At 51.8% G+C, this 24,318-nt stretch overlaps 3 protein-coding genes across 9 annotated transcripts in view; 1 reads left to right on the top strand and 2 right to left on the bottom strand.

Moving 5' to 3' along the window:
• Nucleotides 1–5,165, top strand: part of Med15 (mediator complex subunit 15) — a 63,919-nt gene extending 58,754 nt beyond the window's left edge. For all 6 annotated transcript variants that reach the window (XM_042666142.1, XM_042666146.1, XM_042666144.1 and 3 more), the window contains 9 exons: nucleotides 632–759; nucleotides 854–981; nucleotides 1,154–1,288; nucleotides 1,363–1,426; nucleotides 2,219–2,285; nucleotides 2,600–2,760; nucleotides 2,846–3,012; nucleotides 3,546–3,644; nucleotides 4,244–5,165. In XM_042666142.1, coding sequence (XP_042522076.1) covers nucleotides 632–759; nucleotides 854–981; nucleotides 1,154–1,288; nucleotides 1,363–1,426; nucleotides 2,219–2,285; nucleotides 2,600–2,760; nucleotides 2,846–3,012; nucleotides 3,546–3,644; nucleotides 4,244–4,380 — 1,086 coding nt within the window. In that variant the 3' untranslated portion in view covers nucleotides 4,381–5,165. The remainder of the gene's footprint in view (nucleotides 1–631; nucleotides 760–853; nucleotides 982–1,153; nucleotides 1,289–1,362; nucleotides 1,427–2,218; nucleotides 2,286–2,599; nucleotides 2,761–2,845; nucleotides 3,013–3,545; nucleotides 3,645–4,243) is intronic.
• A 786-nt stretch (nucleotides 5,166–5,951) lies between these two features.
• Nucleotides 5,952–11,909, bottom strand: Ccdc74b (coiled-coil domain containing 74B). The gene is made up of 8 exons (XM_042666147.1): nucleotides 11,628–11,909; nucleotides 9,844–9,888; nucleotides 8,918–8,974; nucleotides 7,907–8,069; nucleotides 6,768–6,957; nucleotides 6,610–6,686; nucleotides 6,476–6,532; nucleotides 5,952–6,307 (listed from the first exon to the last, which is right to left on the bottom strand). Exons 1-8 carry the CDS (start codon nucleotides 11,851–11,853, stop codon nucleotides 6,169–6,171), a joined length of 954 nt encoding a protein of 317 aa, XP_042522081.1. The 5' UTR covers nucleotides 11,854–11,909; the 3' UTR covers nucleotides 5,952–6,168.
• Nucleotides 11,910–15,048: 3,139 nt separating this feature from the next.
• Smpd4 (sphingomyelin phosphodiesterase 4) overlaps nucleotides 15,049–24,318 on the bottom strand; it is a 28,680-nt gene continuing 19,410 nt past the window's right edge. For both annotated transcript variants that reach the window (XM_042666139.1, XM_042666140.1), the window contains 9 exons: nucleotides 22,489–22,634; nucleotides 21,403–21,493; nucleotides 20,899–20,999; nucleotides 20,042–20,205; nucleotides 18,960–19,165; nucleotides 17,295–17,534; nucleotides 16,928–17,059; nucleotides 16,665–16,793; nucleotides 15,049–16,455 (listed from right to left, as the gene is read on the bottom strand). In XM_042666139.1, the coding sequence (XP_042522073.1) occupies nucleotides 16,126–16,455; nucleotides 16,665–16,793; nucleotides 16,928–17,059; nucleotides 17,295–17,534; nucleotides 18,960–19,165; nucleotides 20,042–20,205; nucleotides 20,899–20,999; nucleotides 21,403–21,493; nucleotides 22,489–22,634 (1,539 nt within the window). In that variant the 3' untranslated portion in view covers nucleotides 15,049–16,125. The remainder of the gene's footprint in view (nucleotides 16,456–16,664; nucleotides 16,794–16,927; nucleotides 17,060–17,294; nucleotides 17,535–18,959; nucleotides 19,166–20,041; nucleotides 20,206–20,898; nucleotides 21,000–21,402; nucleotides 21,494–22,488; nucleotides 22,635–24,318) is intronic.

Here is a 24,318-nt window from a genome sequence, read left to right as displayed (position 1 = left end):
CCTGGCTTCCTGACAGTCACTTGCCCCAGCCAGTGGGTTCTGCATCCAGAGGAGGTGCTGGATGAGGCTCGAGCAGGTGTCACCTGTGTATTGGCCTCCTTGGACATACAGTTAAGCAAATCCAGATGGACAGAGTATAAGACACCATGTCTCCATCAAGCAAAAATCAATCAGAGGATAGAAGACTTTTGTGGCTGACTGTGTTTTGGGGGACCATCAGCCTGGTGGCTTGGGAGGTCTCGTAGAAGCATGCAGGAAGACTGGCCCATGGATAGTAGAGCAGGGCCTTATTGACCTACAGATAAGAGCATTGCAGGCATGACACAGGCCATTGCATTCCCAGACCTTCCTCTTTCTTATAGCCCCATGCCACAGAAGCAGGGGAATAGTCATGGCTGTCCAAGCCCAGAGTCCTCGTGTTCTCCACCAAGAGGCCAGGCTACCCTGCCTGGTATTCTTGCCAGCCCCTCAGACACTGTACCCAGAGGTGGTGCTTGTGCCTAGTCGTGTATGGGAGCAGCATCTGAAAGAAGGTAGTGGTATAGGGTGAAACTGCAGAGGACAAGCCTTTGGGTGCAGTGGGAAGCTGGGAACAGGTGGCAGTGAGCCGGCTGAGCCCCTCCACTTGCAGGTCAGCCAGAGTGGCCTCACCATGCTGTCCTCGCCGTCGCCAGGCCAGCAGGTACAGACCCCACAGTCAATGCCTCCTCCTCCCCAGCCGTCCCCACAGCCTGGCTCACAGCCCAACTCCAACGTCAGGTAGGCTGACCAGGGATACCCCTCCTTGCCCAGTCCCTGGGGCAAGCCCACTCAGATACCCCACTCAGACCTGCTTTCTTTCATTTGACTGCAGCTCTGGCCCTGCCCAGTCTCCCAGCAGCTTCCTGCCTAGCCCCTCCCCACAGCCTTCACAGAGCCCAGTGACAGCCCGTACCCCGCAAAACTTCAGTGTCCCCTCGCCTGGACCTTTAAATACCCCTGGTAAGCTGGACCTGGGGCTGGACCTGGGGTGGACATACCACAGGGGGCCAAGAGTCAACCTCTCCATCCCAGTCCTCAACTTAGAAGGGGTGCATGAGCTCTTGGACCCTTCAGAGCATCTGCACCCCACAGAGGTTGGCAGAGAGCTAGCCTCACCTACTGTGTCCTGCAGTGAACCCCAGCTCTGTCATGAGCCCTGCAGGCTCCAGCCAGGCTGAGGAGCAACAGTACCTGGACAAGCTGAAGCAGCTGTCCAAGTACATTGAGCCCTTACGCCGCATGATCAACAAGATCGACAAGAATGAAGGTGAGACTCAGGCTGGGCGCAAGGCCCTGCGGACCCCCTGTGCCCTGTGTCTCAGTATCCCCTCTTTGTCCCAGACAGAAAAAAAGACCTGAGTAAGATGAAGAGCCTTCTGGACATTCTGACCGACCCCTCTAAGCGGTGAGCTTTGCCCTTGGGCCCTGAGCAGGAAATGGAAGGTCCCTAGAGCTTGGCAATGTAGGCTTAGCAAAGGAGCCAACAACTCTATGACCCCTGACAGAGGCTACACATAGGAGTCCTGCTGTGCTTCAAGCCCAGACTTCAATTCCTTCAGCTTTTGCTCTGTTGAGGGCTCCTACTCTGATCCATGCTTCTACCCTGTGGCCATGACAGCCTGGCTCATCCGGCCATTTTCCAAGGCCTAGTTTGTAGTGGCCTTTCTGTCAGCTGCTATGATAGGCTAACTTTGTCACCCATGCTCAGCAGAACTAGTTATGGTCATACATGATGGTGACGGTGCCTGTGAAAAGCATATGGGGGAAGTAGCTGGTCAGGTTCTAACCTTTTCTGCCTGCTAGCCTCCTGCTGCTCTGAGCATGTGTCTTGGGTAGCACCACAGACCTGTGCATGTGGATGGACCTTCTTCTGTCTCTGCCTCACCTCAGCTAAGGTCTGCTTCCTTTCTAGACACATCCCTCATTTGCATACTTGGCAGGGAGAAGGCCCCCCCCCCCCCCAAGTATGAGCTTGTTGGAGCTGGACAGCTGTCCAGGCCCTCCTGGGTTGATCCTTCATTGGAGTTGTAGGGATTGGCCTAGAGGAGGCTGAGGTCTTCTCAGTCTGGGTTGGGAGTGGCTGTGGACTGGCTGGGTTCTGTGGTTGTGGCCCAGGAGTCTGGATCAACACCCAAGCATCACCTGCTTCCCTGGCCCCCCAGCACAGAAGGATAGCCCACATGTTCTCTCCCCTCAGGTGTCCCCTAAAAACCCTGCAGAAGTGTGAGATTGCCCTGGAGAAACTCAAGAATGATATGGCAGTGGTGAGTAGAGCCCCAGGGTTTGTACATACACTGTAGCTAGAAGGAGCTTTTATGCAAAGGCCAGTCTGCTATAGAGAGTGAGGACCTGAAAGAGGTCACCCTCGCCTCCATGGGTATTCGCATGCATTTGCCAGCCTAGCACAAGGCCCTAGCCCAGGAAGGAACCTGGGTGGGAATGAGGTTGTTGGGGCAGGATTCTTTCCAGGAATACTGCAGGAAGCTGCTGTGATGAGGGACCTGGGATCTGGAAGACCTGTTCAGGATGGGTTGAGGCCACAAGCCCAGGCTGGTGACCTTGCCCATCTTGTTCCCAGCCCACCCCCCCACCCCCACCAGTGCTACCAACCAAGCAACAGGACCTGTGCCAGCCACTCCTGGATGCTGTCCTGGCCAACATCCGCTCGCCTGTCTTCAACCATTCCCTGTACCGCACATTTGTGCCTGCCATGACAGCTATCCACGGCCCACCCATCACGTATGTGCGGCTGGGGTTAGGTCTCACGATGGGCGGTAGGAGGACCAAGGCTACATGTAATCATGTCACCATGGTCCCCATCCAGGGCTCCCATGGTATGCTCCCGGAAGCGAAAGCTTGAGGAGGATGAGCGCCAGAGCATCCCCAACGTGCTCCAGGGGGAGGTGGCCAGGTTAGACCCCAAATTCCTGGTGAACCTGGACCCTTCCCACTGCAGTAACAACGGCACTGTCCATCTGATCTGCAGGCTGGGTGAGTGTTCAGGCAGGGTTGGGTGGCTTAGGAGAGCAAGGCCTAATCTATAGCCCCAGGGCTTACCTTCCCATACCAGGCCTTCAAAACACTGGTACTTGCCAGGTAGGTGCTGGTGGTGGCTCAAAGCTATAATCCTATCTACTCAAGAGGCTCAAGTTCATAGGATCCAGTTCAAAGTCAGACAGGGCAGAAAATTTACTAGGCATTATAAACTTGGAGGCATAGCCCAAGTGGTAGAATGCTAGCTGAACAAGGGAGTTGAGCAAGAGCACAATACCAGCCTGCTAAGCTACCTCCTCCGTCCTCACTCCCTTGGAGAAGTGGCTCTTGTCTGAGGTTGTGAAGGGAACTGTGTCAGCACCCCTGGATACCCATCTTCACAGGGGACTCCATGACCCAGTGTTCAGAAGTCCCAGAGGCATCCAGGCCTGCAGCAAGGCTCCCTGCAAGGAGTAGAGAGCCAGTTCAGGAGCAGGGCTGTGTGTGTTAGGGCTTGGGCCAGATAATAGGTGCAGCCTTATGTGTTACAGATGACAAGGACCTCCCGACTGTGCCACCGCTGGAGCTCAGTGTGCCCGCTGACTACCCTGCCCAGAGCCCCTTGTGGATCGACCGGCAGTGGCAGTATGGTGAGCCAAAAGGGGACACCTGGGGGCCAGGACGTGTGGGGCCAGCTCTGTAGGTCAGGAGCACTTCGCTGTCCCTCCTACCTCCCCTGCACGGGCAGGAAAATGTTGCTCACTGGTCACCTGGAGACAGCCTGCATTGTGTCCTTCACTCTCTGTTTCATGACTCCAGGAAGCTGTTCGTTAGGGGAGGGGTGAGCAAGCCCATGGCTTCAGGACAGACCCAGATGTTCCTGGCAGCCACCACAGAGCTCTGTAGTGCTGACACAGGGCCACTCCCAGGAGCTTGGGCTCATGATGATCCATCTGAGGGAAAGATGAGTCTCTTCGGTAGACATTTTTTCCCCCCACCCTGGCATACAGCAGAGCTAGGCTGAGTCCCTAAGAGTGTCAAAGAGGAAAAGCCAGGGACTCCAGATCCAGTTCACATTCCAGTTCTTCACTGAGTTTGTGACTATGAAGACAGCCCATCTCAGAGCCAGGCAGGAGCAGGAGACCAAGACCAAGGCAACTCTTCCCAGAAGTGCTTTCCGGCCTAGGGCTCAGGTCCAGCTGCTCCTTGCAGAAGGCTTGGCACTTACTAACCCACTGCTCTCTTGCAGATGCCAACCCCTTTCTGCAATCAGTGCACCAGTGCATGACCTCCAGACTGCTGCAGCTGCCCGACAAGCACTCAGTCACGGCCCTGCTCAACACCTGGGCACAGAGCATCCACCAGGCCTGCCTCTCAGCTGCCTAGCCAGGAACTTGAGGACTGCCTGCAGCCTTGTTGGGCTGCAGGCCCACACCGCCTCTTGAACATTTCTAGGTGTTGGCTTCCTTAGAGCCTGGGGTTAAGTTAGCTTTCCTACTTTTATCTCCTGCCTTGGGGACCTACCAGACATTTCCCCATACTTGTGCAGCACAGGGCCAGGTGACTGGAGCTGGCTGCCCAGGGAGTGAGGGTCCTCCTAGAGAAAGTTCTCCCTGTGTTCTCTCCAGGTTCTGTCTACTCAGCAGCATGAGGGAGAGCTCAGGGCCTCGTCCAAGCATCATGTGCTAGAATACATTGTACTTGTTTTTGTATAGGCGACTGTGGAAGACACAAGAAAATCCTAGGACAACTTTGCTCAGTGTTGGGTTCGTACTATGCCACTTGTGGCATGTGGACCACATACAGCGACACTCCTAGATAGAGGACATGGGGTCCTGTCTGGAGGGCCCCACAGTGAGGGACTGTCACCCAGCTATGCCTCAGACCTCATGGGCCTCCTGCTTAGCGCTGTGAGGGAACAGGGGTGTCTGAGAGCCTGATCCCTCTGTCACTTGGGTGAGGGTGCTGTGACCTGTTGTTGGGCCCCAGTATCCTCAGAACACCTACTTTCCATGCCAACCCCCAGAAAATCTGGGCTTCCTTGAGGATTTGCCCCCCTGGGTCACTTGCCACACTGGGCAGCACCAGCAGCCCTCTGGTGGCAAGTTTTCCCTTTTTATATGTGCACTACTCTGTCATATGTGGTTCTTAAAATAAATTTATTATTCCTGTGTTCATTCTTCACTGTATCCCCTTCCCCTAAATCAAGGTCACTGTCAGTCTCAAAGGTGACTAGTTGGGCCCAGGATGCCCCACACCTTAGCTCTTCTGTTCCTGAGTTCTTTTGCTCAAGGCTAGCACTCTACCACACCACTACTTCTGGGTTTTGGTGGTTAATTGGAGATAAGAGTCTCATGGACTTTCCTGACTGGGCTGGCTTTGAACTGTGATCCTCAGATCTCACCTTCCTGGGTAGCTAGGATTACAGGCTTGAGCCTCCAGTGTCTGGTTCCTGTGTCCTTTTTGTTAGCCTGGTTTGTACACTGGCCAAATTCCTGCTGTGGTTCATGCCAGAGAATAAGGCAGTGGGGCCATGCTGCTGCTGGAGTAGACACAAGCTGACCACCTCACGGTGATATATGCAGTTGCTGTTCTGGAGGTGGGGGCGAGGGAGCAGCTAGCTCGAGAGGACAGTCCTCCTTTGGCGGTGGACTCCAAGCACAAAGGGCCCAGCTGGACCCTTGTTGGCAGCAAAGGACAGTGTTGCACCTATAGGAGTGCCCGTCTGGACAGGAAACTCAGCCTAGAAGGCCATTCTTGGGCCAATCGAGACCAGAAAGCCACTTGGCCTCCAAGAAGGTAATGTGGGGCTCTGCTGGCAGTTTACCTTGAAGGAAGTCATCAGCTCCTGGGATGAGGCATCCTTGGCTGCCCCAGGCCTGGCATTCCAGACTAGCAGAATCCTCGATGGGGGACAAATGGCCAAAGAGAGACTGATAGCCATGAGGCAAGGAAACTAGGTGAAACAAGCTTTATTTTCTGTTTTCAAATGGTAATAATGTGCTTTTGTGTAAATAAAGAATAGCAAAACAGTAGTGAGAAAATAGTTTCTCAGCTCCGAGATTAAGTACTTTATCTGTCATGGTTTTTGTCTAACTTGGAATTGAGTGGCTGAAAAGTAGTGGAATCCGTGGGAGGGGAAGGGAGAGGGCAGCAGAGCTGCCGGACGCTGGCTCAGAGCACCGAGCGATGCAGGCGCCGGTTCTGCACCACCTGCAGCCGCTTCTGCCGCTCTGCGAAGTTGCTTTTCAAGCTCTGCTTCAGAGCAGGCAGGATGCCTCGCTCTGCCGTGGACATTGGGCTCAGAATCAGGCTGCAGGTATGGAGAGGGGTGGCTACCATGAGCAAGCAAGCCTCTACAGCTTGTGAGTGCCCTGGAACTTAGGCCTTCTAGGAGCTGGCTCTGTTTCTTGAGACCCAGCCCTCCTCCCTGTAGACACCATGTGCAGGGCTTCCCACTGTCCCATGCCAGGGGCCTTACCACTTCTTAGAGATGCCCTTGGTGGAGACCTTGGGGAACTGCATGGCCTCCTGGTCCCTGGGGAAGGAAGTCAGCAATGAGCCCATGTTGCCAGATCCTATTGGGCTAGGGCTGGTGGGCACAGGGACACTCACTTGAGAGAGCCAGACCTGGCCTCAGTGACAGCCTTAGACCTCTGATTCCCCTCTAGGAGAGACTTGAGGTGCTGCAGCTAAAAGGCAGGGAAGAGAGATAGAGTGGGATGCATGGTGAGGCCCACATTGGTGCCAGTCCACTCCCGCCCAGGCCTCACCTCTTGGGCCTGCAGAAGGTTGGCATTCCACAGCTGCCGGATGACCACCTCACACTGCTGCACTGTGGTGGGCTTGCGCAGGTGTGGGGGCAGGCTCAGTGAGGCAGCTGCCCCTGTCACCTGCTTTCCCCTGTGCTGGCTGCTCCCTACCAAGGGTGCCACTGAATTAGAGATCTCCGCATCCTCGTCTCTGAAACATCATTATGGCAGCTCCGAGATGACCTGTAGTTTGGTATAACCACCTACCTGCCAGCCTCCCCAGGGTGCTGCCCATGCCAGTGTGGATGTGAGAAGTGAAGAAGGCCCTGCCCGTTCTCACACAAACCAGGGTATCCTGGGACCAGCTGGGACCAGGGTCAGATAGGGGTTGAGTGGAGCGTGGCTAGCTGCTAGGCTAACCCTCCCAGCAGACTTCTAAGGAGAGTTTTAGAACTATACAGAGAATCGGGCCAAGTGCTGGCCTCCACAGCATCAGGGAGGCCTTACGAATTTAGGAGTCAGCAGAGCCTGGTTCTCTCTGTCTTGCTAGCTTTCCAAAGGCATCCTGTGCCCATCTCAGTCTACCAGGCTCGGGAACCCAATATACTGTGAACTTGGTTTAAAAAAAAAAAAAAGCCAGGCACTGGTGGCTCATGCCTGTAATCCTAGCTACTCAGGAGGCTGAGATCTGAGGATCATGGTTCAAAGCCAGCCTGGCCAGGAAAGTTCGTGAGACTCTTATCTCCAATAAACCACCAGAAAACTGGCAGTGGTGCAGTGGCTCAAGTGGTAGAGCATTTGCCTTGAGCTGAAGAGTTCAGGGACAGCTCCCAGGCCCAGAGCTCAAGCCCCACAACAGATAAAAAAAAAAAAATAATAAGCCAAATCACTTTTGGTTTCTTCTCTCTGAGAAAATGGTTTGGGGGGTACCTCTGGTTCTCTTGATTCAGGCCCTCACAGGATCCCTTCATGACCCCCAGGGAGGGGGAAGAAAATGGTACCCATCAAATAGGGCTTCCAGCTGACCACTTCTATGAGCCCAGTGCAATCAGGCCTATGGAGGAGGAGGCAAAGCTGCTGGTCCAAGGGTGAGAGCCTATGAAGTGCCACCATGGGGCCTTTGGGGTGCAGCCTGGCCCTAGGAAGCAGGAAGCCCTTACTTGGTCTGGCCCTGTACCCCAGGGACTCTGTCCAACTTGCTGCTTTGACTCATGGAAGCACCAAGTGGCTGTTCTTCTAAGTCCATCTTCTGGGAGATGTCAGTTTTCGACTCTTGTTTCCTGCAGGAGCCAGGCTGGGACCTGGTCTTGGCTTGAACGGTAGCTGCAGGGCAGATCCAACATGTCACTACAGGCCTCAAGATCTACAGCCCAAGGTCTTTAGGATTGGCCACTGGAGCCCTATCCCTGCCTCTGTATCCCTCTGTAAAGGGAAGATGAAAACTGTGTGTCTCTCTGATGGCTGTTAGGAGGGTGACTGACCCCTCTGAGTAGTTGCTGTAGAATGTTCTAAAACAGTCACAGTAGTTGGAAGAAGCCTTCATTTTGGGTACAGTGAAACTGAAGGAGAGGCCTAGTCCCTGTCCACACATGCCTGTTCTCCCAGGCTCATTGTTTACTAGCAGGGCAGTGACTGCTGCTGCTGCTGCTGGGAGGATAGCAGCATAGTGGAAGAGACCTGCAAAAATGGCCCATGGGCAGGCTCATCCCACCTGCATCTTGCCTGCGTGGGAGACACAGGCTAAGCAGGGCTTCTACTAGGCAACCGCTACCTACCCTCTTCCCAGGAATTCCACTACAGGAAGCACTTGGAGGTCCCTCTTGTTGTCCCTGACTCCTCACTGTCTTGCCCTGGGTGGGCCTGCCACAGCACCTTTGTGCCCTACAATGACACAGTGATAAAGACTCAGTCTTGCTAGAGTAGCCTGCCACTGGACCCTGGTTCTTGTGCTTCCCATTTCAGCTTGGGGCATTAGCTCCACCCCCACTGCATCTTGACTCCTTTTGGCTGCCCTTGTGTTCCCAAACCACAGGGTCTTCCCTGAGATTTGCCTGACAGAGGGCCACTTTGAGTGCAGCTTTCTAGTTAATACCCCATAATGGCCATACAGCCCTGGACCTCAGCAGAGCACTCCTCCAGCTTGGAGTACAAACAGGTGCCGATCTACTCACCTGATACTGAGTTGGAAATGGATTTGTTGGACTGGAGGCTCAAGGAGGAGCTGCTTCCTGCAGGAGGGGACAAGACAATGGCAACTTACCTATGCTTACCACTTAGCCCTGAGTGTTGGTTCAAACCTGTGTGCTCCCTATGATACGCATATTCCCATACAGCAGTGCCAGACCCAGCACAGCACCCCAAGGAAAACAGACCGCTGGAAAGACTTCCTGAGGGACCATCCAGAAAACACAGGAAGCCTATACCAAAGGAGCATCAGGTACTGCTGTTGAATATGATCTTCCTCTCCTGCTGTCCTAGCAGGGCCTCCAAGTCCTGCAGAGCTGAAACCACTAGCTCAGGCTGTGTGTTGCTCAGAGCAGCCTGATGGGTCTGTTCTGCTCTGCTGGAAAAGGGGCCTCCTACCACCACCTGTTCTATTGAGTCTTCAGGAAGGGAAAGCCTTGGGCAGGCTAGACACAAGAACATTTCCACCTGGCATCTTAACTAGTCAAATCACTTGATGTCCAGAAGGTAAGTAAGCCAAGGAAATTAACTGAGGCATCCCTGAGTGGGGTCATCATGAAGAGGAATGCCTTACACATGTGGCTTGCAGGCCTGAATCTGTTTTCTCCTCCCCAGTCCCTAGAGTTTGGCAGGAAGGATTCCCCTAGGGAAAGTGCATAGGCTGGGGTATCTGGGTGAAACCAGTTAGTGTGGGAAAGCCCAGCAGTTCTGCTCAGTTAAGGATAGATCTTCAAGCTCCCCAATCCTGACTGCCCAGGGGCTCTGAGCATGGTACCCAGCTGTGGCTAGGATAACTGGCATGAGTTCTAATCCCCCGAACCAGTCCTGACTAAGCAGCCAGATGGACACAGGGTTTGGAGGTGCTGTTGTGGACGGTGGTAACTTGCCATTGGGCACTCGGACTCAGTTGTACCTTTCTTTTGTGGCTTCTGATTCATTATTAGCTTGTAGTGGAGATCTGAAAGCAAGCACATACTCCGGTTACTTTTACAAGGAAGATAAAGGACAAAGTTAGACCTGCCCCATTTTTGCCTTGGTCTTCCCATTGGGCCCAAGTCTCAGCTGGTGATCGTGCTGACTATATTCTGTTGTGGAGCCCACCAGCTTTCTCCCACCAAACCTTTACCTTGGGTATTCTGGGCAGAAATGCCTCTGGATGTTGCCTGTCATCCCACATCATGCCCCTGATGTCTTCAGGGCACCCACTTCTAGGCCAGGTCGCAAGGGGATATGATGGTTGACAGCTTTCTGATGAATGTGAGCAATGCAGGGGTCAAACAGTACCTAACACAGGGCTGGTCAGGCTAGGCATCAGACTGGATAAGATTCTAGAAAGCATGGGGAAGGGGATCCATCCACATAATAGACTCCCAGTGAGGGACTCTGGCACTTCAGGTACAGAGAGCACCAGAAAACAGGACAAAATTGATGCCTCAGGTGGGCAGAGGATCCCTGGCTAACATGGGTATGTTTAGTTTGTGAGTTCTTGGCTACGTTTAACCTCTAAAAATCCTTTATGGGAGCTGGGAAGGTGGCTCAGTGGTGGAGTGCTTGTCTTGCATGCATTAGGCTCTGGGTTCAACTCCTTAGCACCACATAAGCAGAAAACAGCCAGAAGTGGTGCTGTGGCTTAAGTGGTAGAGTGCTAGCCTTGAGCTGAAGAGTTGAGGAACAGCGCCCAGACCCAGAGTTCAGGCCCCATGACCGACCCCTCCCCCCCAAAAAAATGTTTTATGGGTGGTCAGTTGTGGGGGTTTTTTTTGTTTGTTTTTTGTCAAGGGGCTTGAACTCTGGGCTTGGGCTCTGTTCCTCAGCTCTTCAGCCCAAGGCTAGCATTCTACCACTTGGGCCACAGCGCCACTTGTTTTCTAGTGGTTTATTGGATAAGAATCTCACAGGCTTTCCTACCCGGGCTAGATTTGACCTGTGATCCTCAGATCTCAGCCTCCTGAGTAGCTAGGATTACAGGCGTAAGCCACCAGCGCCTGGCCAGTTGTGGGATTTGAACTCTGGACATTGAGCTTGCTTGGCTTGCTTGCTTTTTGCTTTACCACTTAAGCCATGCCTCCAGCTCTGCTCTTTACTCATTGTCCTGGGAAGTTTTTATTTTTATTTTTATTTTTTTATCCAGGCTGGCCTCAAACCAAGATTCTCCTAATCTCAGCTAGGATTTACAGCTAGGATATACAGACATGAGCTATGGTCATCCAGCTTTGTGAACACTTTAGCTCAGCACCTAGACCCTGTCCCAGAGCTTTTATTTATTTATTTTTCTTTTTTCCCAAGACGAGTGCTCTACCATTAGAACCACAGCCCACTTCTAGCTTTTTGGTGGTTCATTGGAGATAAGAATCTTATAGACTGTCTTGCTTGGGCTGGCTTTGAACTTCGACCCCCACATCTTAGCCTCTTAGTCGCTACATCGTGAGCCACCAGCACCAGGCTTTTGTGGAAACTTTTTAACAATATGGTGGTCTGACTCTGCAGAGCCAGCTGCAGAGGAGGAGTGTGTAGTGGGAAGACGACTCTCTGGACAGGGTGTCTGGGAGCAGGAAGGAGGCCAACGGCCAGCCAGAGGATGCTGCCCTGTATTTTCTCCGTATCTCAAGTCTGTTCTAGAGTGTATGTGCTGAGCACTTCTGGCCGCAGCAGGCCGGGGAAGCCCAGGTGTGGGGACCCGGGAGCAGCTGGACTCACCTTTGTTCTCCCGTTTCAGGTACTCGATCTCCTCATGGAGCTTGACCAGCGTCTCCGAGTGCTGCTGCTGCAGAAATTGCAGGCTCTTCTCTAGATCCAGGATCCGCTTCTGGGCTTCGTAGAGCCCACCCTGCGCAGCAGGCTGCTGCTGGCCTGTGGGGCGCGGGCGCGGTCGGGACGAGCTCCTGGAGCTGGAGTTCGAGCTGACGGGCCGTGGTGCGGCCATCACCCACGCCCCTCTCAGTCGCCCTTGCCGTCCCTGCCACCGCCACTGCACGCAGCCCGCTCAGTGGCCAAGCTGACCCGACTTGGCTCCGCGTCGCCACGGGAACGGGCGCGCCCGCGGGGGCGTGGCGTGTGGCTGGGGCGGGGCCTGTGACCGCGTTCTGCCCAGGCATTTACACCTGAATTAGAAAGCACAGCTGGCTTGAACTTGTTTGAGAACTTGTTTGCGTCCGCTAATATTTCTCTTTATCCATTGTAACGGCTCGCTTTTTGAATAGGATATGGTTACAGGCACAAAAATCAACTTCCAATCCAGTTCCAGCAATCGCAGAATCTTTATTATTATAAATGTAGGTAAAGTAGAAAAGAGGCCAGATTGTGATGAATGCAATCCCAGTTACTTAGTAAGCAGAGATGCAAAGAACACAGATTCAAAGCCAGCTGGACAAGAAGTTTTTGTTTGTTTGGTTTTTCCCCCTGGAGCTTGGGCATTGTCCCTGAGCTTCTTTTGCTCAAGGCTAGCACTCTACCACTTCATCCATAGCACCACTTCTGCCTTTTTCTGTTTATTTGGTACTGAGGAATCAAACCCAGGGCTGTGTGCATGTTAGGCAACTCTACCACTAAGCCACATTCCCAGCCCTGGCAAGAAGCTATTAAAATGTCACCTCAATAAGATCTTGTGGGCCTGGTGCTTGTGGCTCACATCTATAATCCTAGCTACTCAGGAGGCTGAGATCTGAGCACCACGGTTCAAAGCCAGCCCAGGCAGGAAAGGCCATAAAACTCTTATCTCCAATAAACTACCAGAAAAAAAATGAAAGTGGCTCAAGTGGTAGAGTGCTAGCTAAAGAGCTGAGGAACAGCTCCATGACCAACAAAAAGATTTTTTAAAAAATCTGTGGGGCTGGGAATGTGACTTAGTGAGTAGCACTCGGGGTACTGGGTTCAATTTCCTTGGTACCACATAAAAATAAAACCAAAAAAGTCTCGTGGTAGTGGTAGTGCAGACCTGTAAATCCAGGTAATCCCAGCTACTCAGGAGACTGAGATGGGGAGGATAGTTCAAGGCCAACTAGGCAAGTAGGTTCAAGAACCTGGATCAACCAATAAAAAGATGCCAGTCTACCAGGATACTTGGAAAATATAAATAGAAGGATTGCCATGCAGGCCAGCTAGGTCAAAAACCAAAACCCTATTCAAAAACTAAAGGAAGGAAAAAAGCTGGAGTCATGGCTTGAGATGTAGAACAGCTACCTAGGAAGTATGAGGTCAAGTTAAGACCCCAGTACCACCATCTCAAAACAAACAATAACAACAACAACAACAAAAAACAGGCACCAGTGACTCATGCCTGTAATACAAAGACAAGCCAGGTGCTAGTGGTTGTAATATTCAGGAGTCTGAGATCTGAGGATCGAAGTTTGAAGCCAGCCTAAGCAAGAAAGTTCTTAAGACTCATCTCCAGTTAACTACCAAAAAACTGGAAGTAGAGCTTTGGCTCAAGTGGTAGGGCTCTAGCATTCAGCACAAAAAGCTAGGGACAGTGCCTAGGCCCTTGAGTTCAAGCCCCAGGACTGGCACCAAAACCAAAACAACTGTGTGACTACACACAAACAAAAGGCATGGGGAAGAGAAAGAACAAATAGAAGCAGCTTTTTCTCTTCTCCCTGGATTTTTCTTTTTTTCCAGTCCTGAGGCTTGAACTCAGGGCCTGGCCACTGTCCCTGAGCTTTTTTGTTGTTGTTGTTGGTCGTGGGGCTTGAACTCTGGGCCTGGGCGCTGTCCCTCAGCTCTTCAGCTCAAGGCGAGCGCTCTACCACTTGAGCTACAGCGCCACTTCCTCCCTGAGCTTTTTTGCTCAAGGCTAGCACTCTACCACTTGAGCCACAGCACCACTTCCGGTTGAATGGTTAGTTGGAGATGTCTCATGGAGACTTTTCTGCCCAGGTGGCATTGAACTGTGAACCTCAGATCTCAGCCTCCTAAGTAGCTAGGATTACAGGCTTAAGCCACTGGTACCTGGCCAAAGTCTATTTTTATTTTTTTTGGGGGGGTCTGGTCGTGGGGCCTGAACTCTGGGCCTGGGCACTGTCCCTCAGCTCTTCAGCTCAAGGCTAGCGCTCTACCACTTGAACCATAACGCCACTTCTGGCTTTTTTCTTTTTCCTTATGTGGTGCTGGGGAATCGAACCCAGGGCCTCAGGCATGCAAGGCAAGCACTCTACCACTGAGCCACCTTCCCAGCCCCCCAAAGCCTATTTTTAGAACTGGAATATGGCTGACATTAATTCTGAATAGGAACAGAAGTTGATTGGGAAATCACTTGACCTATTTTGGTACCTTTACATTTAAGTAAACTGTATTAAGAATTCTGGATTTGAGCCAAATCAGCTAAATTTTCAAGTGATAGCAATGCAGTCACTTCTGGACTAGGGGTGTGTCTTAGGGGTAAAGGATTCTAGCATCTTCAAGGCTCTAGGTCTAATCCCTCCTCCTCCCCCCACCCCCAAAAAAAGCCAAATGAACAGAGTCATTAATGAGGGCTGATCTTATCAGGGACCTTTTAACTTTCAAACAGCTGCTCATGGCATGTCTGAGTGAGATGTTGACCTGGAGATTGTTGGTTAGTTCAGGTCAGTCCCAGCTACTCATGATTCTTTTTTTTTTTTTTTTTGGGTCCGGTTGTGGGGCCTGAACTCTGAGCCTGGGTGCTGTCCCTCAGCTCTTCAGCTCAAGGCTAGCACTCTACCACTTGAGCCATAGTGCCACTTCCGGCTTTTTTCTTTTTGCTTATGTGGTGCTGGGGAATCGAACCTAGGGCCTCAGGCATGCAAGGCAAGTGCTCTACCACTGAGCCACCTTCCCAGCCCCCTACTCATGGATTCTTGAATCTCCTGTAAGCCCAAGATATGTTTTGAGAGACTCTGCTTTACATATTAAAGCCAATTCTGATCTGTGGAATACAAGGTGAAATTCACAGGGTTCACCACCACCACAGGGCCACCTTCTACATTATCTATCTGCCTTGGTTTGCTGCTGCTGTAGATTCATCCACCCTGGGAGAGAAACACAAAATATCCAGATGACCAGTCTCCACTGTCATTATCCAGTTCTTTCTGCAGCTCCCAATTGCCCAGCGACCCTGTGCAAGGTGAACCAGTTGCTAGACACTTGAACTCAGGTACTGAAAGACTCAGAAGCAAGAATGGGTTTATTCTGATCATGGTAGGTTACAAATTTGGGGTTGACTTTTGGTTAGATCCCAAAATGTATTTTAAGATTACTTCAATCGAAATACAAAGCCCAGCATTTGCAACTTAAAATTTTTTTAAATCCCCCCCCCCCACACCAAAGGCTTGGTTTATAAAAAATCATCATGGAGGTGCTGTTGGTAAGTCATCCGCAGGATGAATGAAGGAGACATCCATGACATGACCAGGTTGTCATATACTATGAACGTCAGTCTTTAGACCCTTGGCTTTACTGAGGACAAACAATGCTTCTGACCATCTTTGGTTGTAGGTAGAAACGGGCAGGATGCAACTCCATGGACCCAACCGCACTGCTGTGCTCTGAAAACCAGGCCCACCTGCCACATGGCTATGCCTGGGCTGGGCCCCAAGAAGGGTGTGCTTGGTCAACTCTTTGGGTGGGGGGTAGGAGAGATGTAACATTGTCCTATTACACCTGTGCCTGAGAGGGCTTCCTGGAACTCAAAAGTGGAATTCTATGGCCCAGCCATATAATGTGACAAAATCTAGATCTGCAGTTATGAATCATAAGTCATTATCTAATTTCCTCAGGAATCTTTAGAAACGTTGATTCTTCCTTGGAGCGGATGCTGAATGTCCTGGTTATTTCACAGGGAGAGGAAAGTTCACCCATGGCCATTTCTACCTCTAGGATTGCCAGAGAGGAAAGATTAAGGCTAGGCCAGTTCCTTGAAGGTCAGGCCTGAAGTCAACTGTGGGAATGCTAATCCAAGCTTTACCTGGCAAAATCCTAGAATGGTTAGAAAGGCCTGAAGAAACAGCTCAGCTGCTTGTGGGGCTATGGGCTGAGGGACATGGCTCATGAACATGGCCCTTTGCATGCCAAACCTGCAACACTTCCTCCTTTCAGTTTCTTCTGGATTACCCTACTACTGCAAGAAAAGAACCCCAAAGGTAACGATGCTCTGGTTTGGAAGAAGCTTGCCAGGACTTCTCAGGCCAAGGAAGGGGGCATGCCGCACATCCTGCTGGTCTATAATGGAGTCAGTGGCCAACTGTCAGAGTTGGTGCAGCTTCCCTCGCTCAGTGAGCAGTGTCATGGCCATGGCGTAGAGGAGGTAGCCCAGGACAAGGAGCAAGGAGCAGGGCAGGGGCCCAATGCAGAACAGAGAGGCCACAAAGAAGACCGAAAGGAGTGAGAGCAGTGTCCGGTAGCTGCCCAGGAAGCGCAAACTGAGCCTAGGGCCCCGGGCCTGGCTGGTGGCCTGTCTCCGCCCCACAGGGCTCAGCAGGTGCCTGTCAGCCAATGCAGGCTCTGTGAGGTGGTATCGACAGAAACTGCCAAGGAAGTCATCCCGGGAACACAGAGCAGTCATCTGGCCTGCAAACTAAAGCACAAACAAGGACTAGTGGTAGTGGTGATGGGGAGCGGAGGAGGTGTGGGCAAATCTGAGGACAGCAGAGCACCCTCCTTCCCAGCCCACTCATTTCTACCCAGACACTCCACAGCCTGCAGGATCACAAGGGATGTGAAGGTGAGGGGGATACCCAGTTCCAGAAGCAGCTAGGCTCCCCCCGCAGTCCCATAAACACTAACTCTGTGATTGATGGCAGAGGATAGACGGAAGAGTGCTCGGACAAGGCTGGCAATCTCATAGCTCCGGATGGGCTGCAGCTCTGAATCTCCCTGGTACTCGATTTCAAACCTTCGCAGTCCATTGATGATCTAGAAATTGCAGACAGCTTTGAAAATACATGTTTGCAAACAACCCAGAGAGATTGTCTCTGTTTACTAGAGGGAGGAAGAATTGAGGGCTGGTTATATGGTAGCAGATGCCTCTTGGTTTTTGGGTCCTTTACCTGGTAGCGGCCCAGGGGTGTGAGGATGAGTCCATCCTCCCCTACGATACAGTCTGGGAGCTGCTTCTTCCCATTCTCGTCCTGCGTAGTCCCTAAAGCGAATGTGAGCTGGGCGAGCTGGGCTTCACTGAGCTGTCAAAGAAAAACACCTCTGCTTTCAACTTTAGGGTGAAAGGAGGGGACTAGTCTTTACCCTACAGGCAGTGACAACAAAAGGTCAGAGACCTGATACCCTAGTTGCAGACTTTTTCCCTTTGGACAAAGGATAGTCACATTGGGTCCATGTGTGCAGATGGCTGGCCATTAGCTAGGCAAAGAGTGAATTCCTTAGGGAGGGGACTTTCTATACAAATCCTAAAGTACATACTCGGAATATCTGACGCAGGTACTCCAGGGCCTTCTCCAGATACTCATCTGTCTTGCGAATGCTGTCTTGACCCATCTCATCCAGGTCATTAGCTGGGTAGTAGCCATTTGCGTCTGTGGGGCAGAAGCCCAGCCATGACCATGATAGGAAAGAGCGGTTAGCTGGGCTCTCCACACACTGGTCAGAGATGGACTTGGCAGTCTGCTTGGCCTGTGTGATGAGCTGAGCAAGGCGCAAGACCTGCAAAGGAGGCATAAGCAGGTCACCCACAGGTGGCTCCAGGAGGGTACAGACCAGATGGGCAATAATTACTGTCTTAGTTATACAAGGGAGGCTTTATTGTAACATGTACATACATGTATAAAGTCCGTTTCCTAACAGGATTTATTGTTCTCCCTCCCCACACCCCAATCCTGGGGCTTGAACTCAGGGCCTGGGCATTGTCCCCGAGCTTCTTTTGCTTAAGGCTAGCACTCTCTCACTTGAGCCACAGTGCCACTTCCAGCTTTTACTGTTTATATGGTACTGAGGAATTGAACTCAGGGCTTCATGTATGTTAGGTAAGCACTTTACCACTAAGCCACGTTCCCAGTCCTTGTTCCATTTTTTTTGTTGTGTTGAGGCCGTGAACTCAGGACCTGGCCACTGTCCCTGAGGTTTTTTGTTCAAGGCTAACTCTCTATCACTTTGAGCCACAATTCTATTTCTGGTTTTCTGTGGTGAATTAGAGACAAGAGTCTCTTGGTCTTTCCTGCCCAGGCTGGCCTCTAAGGAAGATCCTCAGATCTCAGCCCCCTCAGACTTTCCTGCCCTGGCTGGCTTTAAACCCTCATCCTCAGACCTCAGCCTTCTAAGTAGTATTACAGGCATGAGCCACTGATATCTGGCTACCTTTAACTTTTATGTATGATTTTCTTCTTTGACAGTGGTACTGGAATTTGAATACTTCTACTACCTGAGCCACTCCTCTAGCCCTTTTTGCTTTTATTATTTTTTGAATAAGGTCCCATTTTTTGCCTAGGACAGCTGAGATCACAATCTTGTTTATACTTCCTATGTAACTGGGAAGATGGACAGTGTCACTGAACCCAGCTTTTTATTGGTTGAAATATTCTTCCATACATTTTTGCCACACACACACACACACACACACACACACACACACACACACACACACACACACACACACACACACACACACACACACACACAGACACACAGACACACACAAGCACTGGTGGCTCATGCCAGTAATCCTAGCTACTCTGAAGGCTGAGATCTATGGATCACAATTCAAAGCCAGCCCAGGCAAAAAAGTCTAAGGTTCTCATTTCCAATTAATCACCAATAAGCCAGAAGTGAAATTGTGGTAGAGTGCTAGCCTTCAGCACAAAAGCTCAGGCCCTGATTTTAAGCCCTGGCCCTGATTTTAAGCTCCAGGATTGGTACAAACATGCATACATGTATACACCCATTCCCCCGCCCCCCTAAAAAAAAACCCCACCCAAACTTTACTAGAAAAAAAGGGGAGCACAGAGAGGGGACAGCAGTATTTGCTCAATACCCAAGCTCCTGCCTGTCCCTCCTTTTCTGAGCTTAGGCATCTTCCCTGATTCTACCAGTTCTCACAGCCTCAATGACCCAGCAGTACCTCTGATCACTCACCAAGGTCCGGACCTCAGGACCAAACATTGGGGTGTACTTGCAGTCTTGGCCCTCCAGGCTGTACACATGGCTCTTCACCTTGAATGAAGCATCAGTGACAGCTGGTGGCCATGGTGACAGGAAGCTACCAGTGACAGTGGGAGCTGTGAAGAGCCGGTGCTGGCGGTGGGGAATGACAAGTTCTGGCTCCAGGAACAGGTGCTCACCTACAAGGCAGGGCACAAGTCTGGCATCTGATTCCTAGGGAGGAGTACCTGGTGCTACTGGCAGGAGTCCAAACACTTCCTGAGGTTTCTACAGAGCCTTAAGAACTATGTACCCAAGGCCTTGTCCCAGAATTGTTGCAGAGGCTCATGGCCAACAAGAGTGCAGAGCCTGAGGACTCAGGTCCCGATGTATTGGGAAGTTCACCAGTGCCAACAGAAAGGCAAACACCAGAAGAGAACTGAAGCCAATGCCTTAACAAAGCTGAGACAAAAGTATACCAGGGCTGGGCACTGGTGGCTCACGCCTGTAATCCTAGCTACTCAGGAGGCTGAGATCTGAGGATCACAGTTCAAAGCCAGCCCAGGCAGGAAAGTCCATGAGACTCTTATCTCCAATAAACCACCAGAAAACCGGAAGTGGCACAGTGGCTCAAGTGGTAGAACACTAGCTTTGAGCTGAAAAGCTGAGGGATAGTGCTCTGGCTCAGAGAACAAGCCCCACGACCGACAGAAAAAAAAAAGTACACCAGGGAGCAAGATTACCTCCTACACAGTACAATGAGTCGGTAGAGAAAAAACAGCAGTTTCAAAAGAGTTATAGCTCCGGTTAGCTGCTCCTCCTGTGGGTATAATGGAGCCCCCATTTGGCATCCCACAATCATAGGGAATGCAGGGTTCAGCTGGGCTCAGAGACTTCACAGCACACTGATGGGCTTGAGGCCCCCAGACAACTGATACTCAGCTACACTGCAAGCTTTTGGTGGGGGTACACAGGGTCTCTGGTCCTTCTCTAAGTGCCACTTTCTATCAGAAAAGGGCATGGTCTAGCTTAGCCAGGACAAGACCTGCCTCACTGACCCAGAGCTAAGGACTTACCTTTCTGGATCATTTCGGCCAGGTTAGGCTGGGCAAAGACTTTAGCTACTCGGAAAACCATAAGTGCATTCTTGGGACTGACCAAGTCTGTGCGGAGAGCACGATTCAGGAAGCCCACAAATAGCTTGGTGTACATCAGCAGGTTTTCCTGCACAAAGGGTGCCCTAAGGACAAGAGTAGCAGTCAGTGACCAGCCTGGGCGAAGGTCAGTCCTACTGGATGTAAGGGCTGCAATGGTCTACACCTTCTGAAGCCTTTGCTCTTCTCTGGGTTCCTACACTTTATAAAGACATTACAAATGGCAGTTCAAGAAGCTAGGTGGCTGGAGGTCAGGGAAAGAGAAGCGAGAGCACGGCAGAGGTCAGCAACACTAAGGACCCCAGAGCTTGTTAGAGCAGAGAAAAGAAACAGCAAAGTACAAAGGGGAAGGCTTGATTCCAGGGAAGGACAGACCTCTGGTGATACCAGGTGCTAATGGAAGCCTAGAGATAGTCAAGCAGGAGGAATGAGTGGGAGATGGTGAGCATGCCATGCTGGTGAGGAAGGGTAGGAGGAGGGTTTTTAGAGCAGACTAGGACATCCACTGGAGCCAGGTTAGGGCAAGAGCAGGGACAAAGAGCATATGATAACCCACTATTTCCTTAGAAAATACATCCCAGGACTCAACATTTATTCATGAAGCACTCACTGTGTGCTCACTCTGTAGGGCCTCAGTGGGAGAAGAGCCTAGGAGACCACCAGGGCAAGGGCTGGATCAACTGAAGCACAAGCCCAGGGCTTGGTGTCTACCCAACAAAGCAGCTTCTTCTCAAAGGAGCCAGTAGAATGGCTGGCAGGAGAGGGTGCCAGGGACTCACCATTTCTCTGCCACGCACCGGGGCTGGGAATCACTACTTTGAGCTTGCTTCTCAGGTGCGTACCTCCATGGCTGCAGGTAGCTCAACCACATCTCCAGGACCTGGTGAGGAACAAGACGTGAGCTTTGAAGGTACAGGGGCCTAGTGGCCATATACTGGGCTTTTAGTCACACATCTTTTGGTGGTCTTCAGCCTGGCTTTCAGGGGTAGCTCAGAAAGGAAAGCATGGACATCTGCCAAGTGTGGAAGGGACATATATGCCCTTATGCTAGGCCCTGAAGAGCCAGGCTTCCAGGTACAAGGGACAGCTAGGAGCAGCTGGGAGCTGCCCGGACATATAGCTGTGCAGGGAAGGGCTCTTTGGGGTCCAAGATCTGGCAGGATGACAATGGTGCACTAAGGCCTCCTTTCCTAGGCTTCTGTGGTAAAAGCTACTACTCCCCTCCTCATGTGCTCACCCCTCCCCAGGCAGAGGGCTATAGCAAAGGCCAGAACATTGCTTACAGCTCTGAAGGATGCATCCAGGGGCCAGTGACCAAAGCAGTGCTGCAGGAAGACATAGAGCTTCTGCTGGACAAACCGTGGCACAGCAGCCCTATGGGAACAGGAAGGTCAGTGGATACCACTCACATGGGGTGGGAGGTCTGTTACCAAGGGAGCTTAGCCCTGGCCTGGAGACTGCTCTGTCAGCAAGGGTGCTAAACCCTCCTTGGAGAGAAACCAAGGTTCTTCAGAGGAGAAAACTAAGGTTCACAGAGATCATGAACATTCCAAGTACCCACAGCATGCAGAGACAGTGTTGATTCCTTCACAAGCCTCATCTTAGCGTCAACCCTCAATCCCACCCACCCCCACCCTGCAAGTCACCTACTTGGCTGACCCCAGTTGGCCTGAAGGGGTCAGGCCATGTGATTCCAGCCCTCCTTCTGACAGGGGAAAGAAATGCCATCAGTACAATGATGCCACTTCTGCCTCACAACTGAGGAGGAAGGGGCAATACAGAATAGTGAAGTAGGGTTTCTCTGGCCAGCTGGCTGTGGCCACAGTCTGAAGGCAGGTCTGGAGGGAAGGCTTTGGGAGTGGAACAGCTGGGTAGTCCCAGCTGCCTCTTGGAGCTGAGATTTAGATTTGAGTTGAGTGAGGGGAATAAACAAGTGCATAAAGGCCAGGGCCTGGGATCACTGCCTGCCCCTCTCCCTATCTTGGCTGAGACCTCATATGTTTTTTTTTTTTTTTTTGGTTGCTGGTCCTGGGGCTTGAACTCAGGGCCTGGGTGCTGTCCCTGAGCCTTTTTGCTCAAGGCTAGCACTCTACCACTTGAGCCTCCGCTCCACTTCCTGCTTTTTTTGGTGCTTAACTGGAGATAAAGAGTCTCATAGAGTTTCTTGTCCTGGCTGGCTTTGAACTGTAATCCTCAGATTTCAGCCTCCAGAGTAGCTAGGATTACGGGCTGAGCCACCAGTACCTAGTCTTCATTTTCTCTTTGAGCAACAAGGGCCCCTCATCTTATTCCCATGCCCTGGGGAAGGTCAGGGTGGTGTCACCAAGGACGAGAATAGGAAGCCCAAGGCCCTGTCTCTTCACACTTACCGTTTAAACTCCTCCAGGGGGCTAGTGGCATGGGAGTGAGCCGAGGGTGAGGTCTGTTCTGGCTTCAGGCTATTGGCAAAGGCATGAAGATGCTTCAGCAGCAGGCGTACCACTAGCACATGCTCTTCAGTGGGTGCAAATGACTCCTAAAGCAGAGAAGGAGGCCATCAGGGCCAGAAGAGGTTTGCTATGCCCAGTGGGCCTCCCCAGCTCTGACCACATCCCTCCCTGACCAGTGGCTCCACTCCCTTACGGGGGGGACAAACCAGGCCAGGAGGGCCTCCCAACCCCTGCAGCACCTAGCATTTAGTGGACATGCCTCATGCAGTTGAGTCTAAACTGAGGCTGACTAACAGCAATGAAGTGCTTGGTCCAACCCACCCAGCCCATCTAGTGTAGCTGGCTAAACTAGACAAGCCTGCAAAGCGCTTCCCTGTGCATGTCAAGCCCCATCTTGGCAACACAGTCATGTGCTCTCCGACCCTGTTGCCCATGCTGGGTCTCAGGATCCCACCCCCCCCCCCCCCCGACCTGGCCAGCTAGAGGGTAAGAACAGGATCAGACTAGCAGCCCACCCAAGCTCTGAACCCAGGGCTGCCTCCTTCCTGCCTCCCAGGGATATGCAGAAAGCTCACTGGGGCTCACCTTGTAGAAGTGGGAGTGTCTCCTTTCTCCCCAATTCCTTCTCCAGTCATAACCCAACCCTTCCCACATTCTCCCCGATCCTGGTCATGGCCAGATGAGGGCTCAGCCCTGGGCATCACTTTTTCTGCTGCCAATGGATCTGTGACCAGCTCAGGTCCCCAGACAAGAACACCTTCAAGGCTGTGAGCTGAATTTGCTGAGCAACACAAACGCAGGCTCTGTAAGGCCAAGACCCAAGAGCAAGCCTTTCCGCTAGCCAGGAGGCTTTCCAGTCATTCACCAATGGAGTGGTCATGTATGCCTTGGGGCTGGGAGCAGGGCTATCACCTGAATGCAAAAGCAACACACTCCTCTCCCTACCACTTCTGCCCCCCAACCTCAGCCCTTCACATACTTTGTGCTAACCAGGTTTGCAAAGGACCTCATCCCCTGGTACACCACAGGATGCAGCAGACCATGCACAAACTACTGCCTCCAGCTCCATCTACCGAGGTCTCCCTGCCATGAAAAGCCCCCTTCCCCTCCAAGCCCAGATGGCACACTTCACTAGCTGAGCTTGTGGAGGGAACTGTAAGTGGGAGGCCATTTTTTTCTGCCTACCTATAACTTTAAAGTCTTTATAGAATAAATGTGCATTTTTTTGAAGGATAAAACACAATGATAGTTTGCTCATGTTGAAACTGAATGTTTTAAGACAGTAAGAGGTGAGGCCAGGTGGGGCCTTTAAGAGGCAACTGGGCTCTGCCCTCATGAATGGGTTATCTTTTTTTTTTCCGATCAGTCGTGGAGCTTGAACTCTGGGCCTGAACACTGTCCCTCAGCTCTTCAGCTCAAGGTAAGCGCTCTACCACTTGAGCCACTGCACCACTTTCAGTTTTCTGGTGGTTTATTGGAGACAAGAATCTCATGGACTTTCCTGCCTGCGTTGGCTCTGAACCATAATCCTCAGATCTCAGCCTCCTGAGTAGCTAGGATTACAGGTGTGAGCCACCCGACCAGGCTAAATGGGTTATCTTAAGAATAAGACTGCAAGCCGGGCGCTGGTGGCTCACGCCTGTAATCCTAGCTACTCAGGAGGCTGAGATCTGAGGATCGCGGTTCAAAGCCAGCCCGGGCAAGAGAGACCGTGAGACTCCTATCTCCAATAAACCACCAGAAAACCGGAAGTGGCACTGTAGCTCAAGT

The sequence above is a fragment of the Dipodomys spectabilis genome, unplaced genomic scaffold (genome assembly GCF_019054845.1).
Source record: "Dipodomys spectabilis isolate Male_0828 unplaced genomic scaffold, ASM1905484v1 ptg000363l, whole genome shotgun sequence".
NCBI classification, from domain to species: domain Eukaryota; kingdom Metazoa; phylum Chordata; class Mammalia; order Rodentia; family Heteromyidae; genus Dipodomys; species Dipodomys spectabilis.
Note: the sequence above shows the minus strand (reverse complement) of the source record. Positions and strands in the feature narration are given on the sequence as shown.

Bases quoted from the DNA above. Each gene is read 5' to 3' on its own strand.
- Ccdc74b (XM_042666147.1), bottom strand. From the start codon at position 11,853: ATGGCCGCACCACGGCCCGTCAGCTCGAACTCCAGCTCCAGGAGCTCG. The intron at 8,975-9,843 runs GTACAACTGAGT...CCCCTCCTGCAG, and splicing joins TCAGAAGCCACAAAAGAAAG to GAAGCAGCTCCTCCTTGAGC. The intron at 6,308-6,475 runs GTAAGGCCCCTG...CCATACCTGCAG, and splicing joins AAGGGCATCTCTAAGAAGTG to CCTGATTCTGAGCCCAATGT.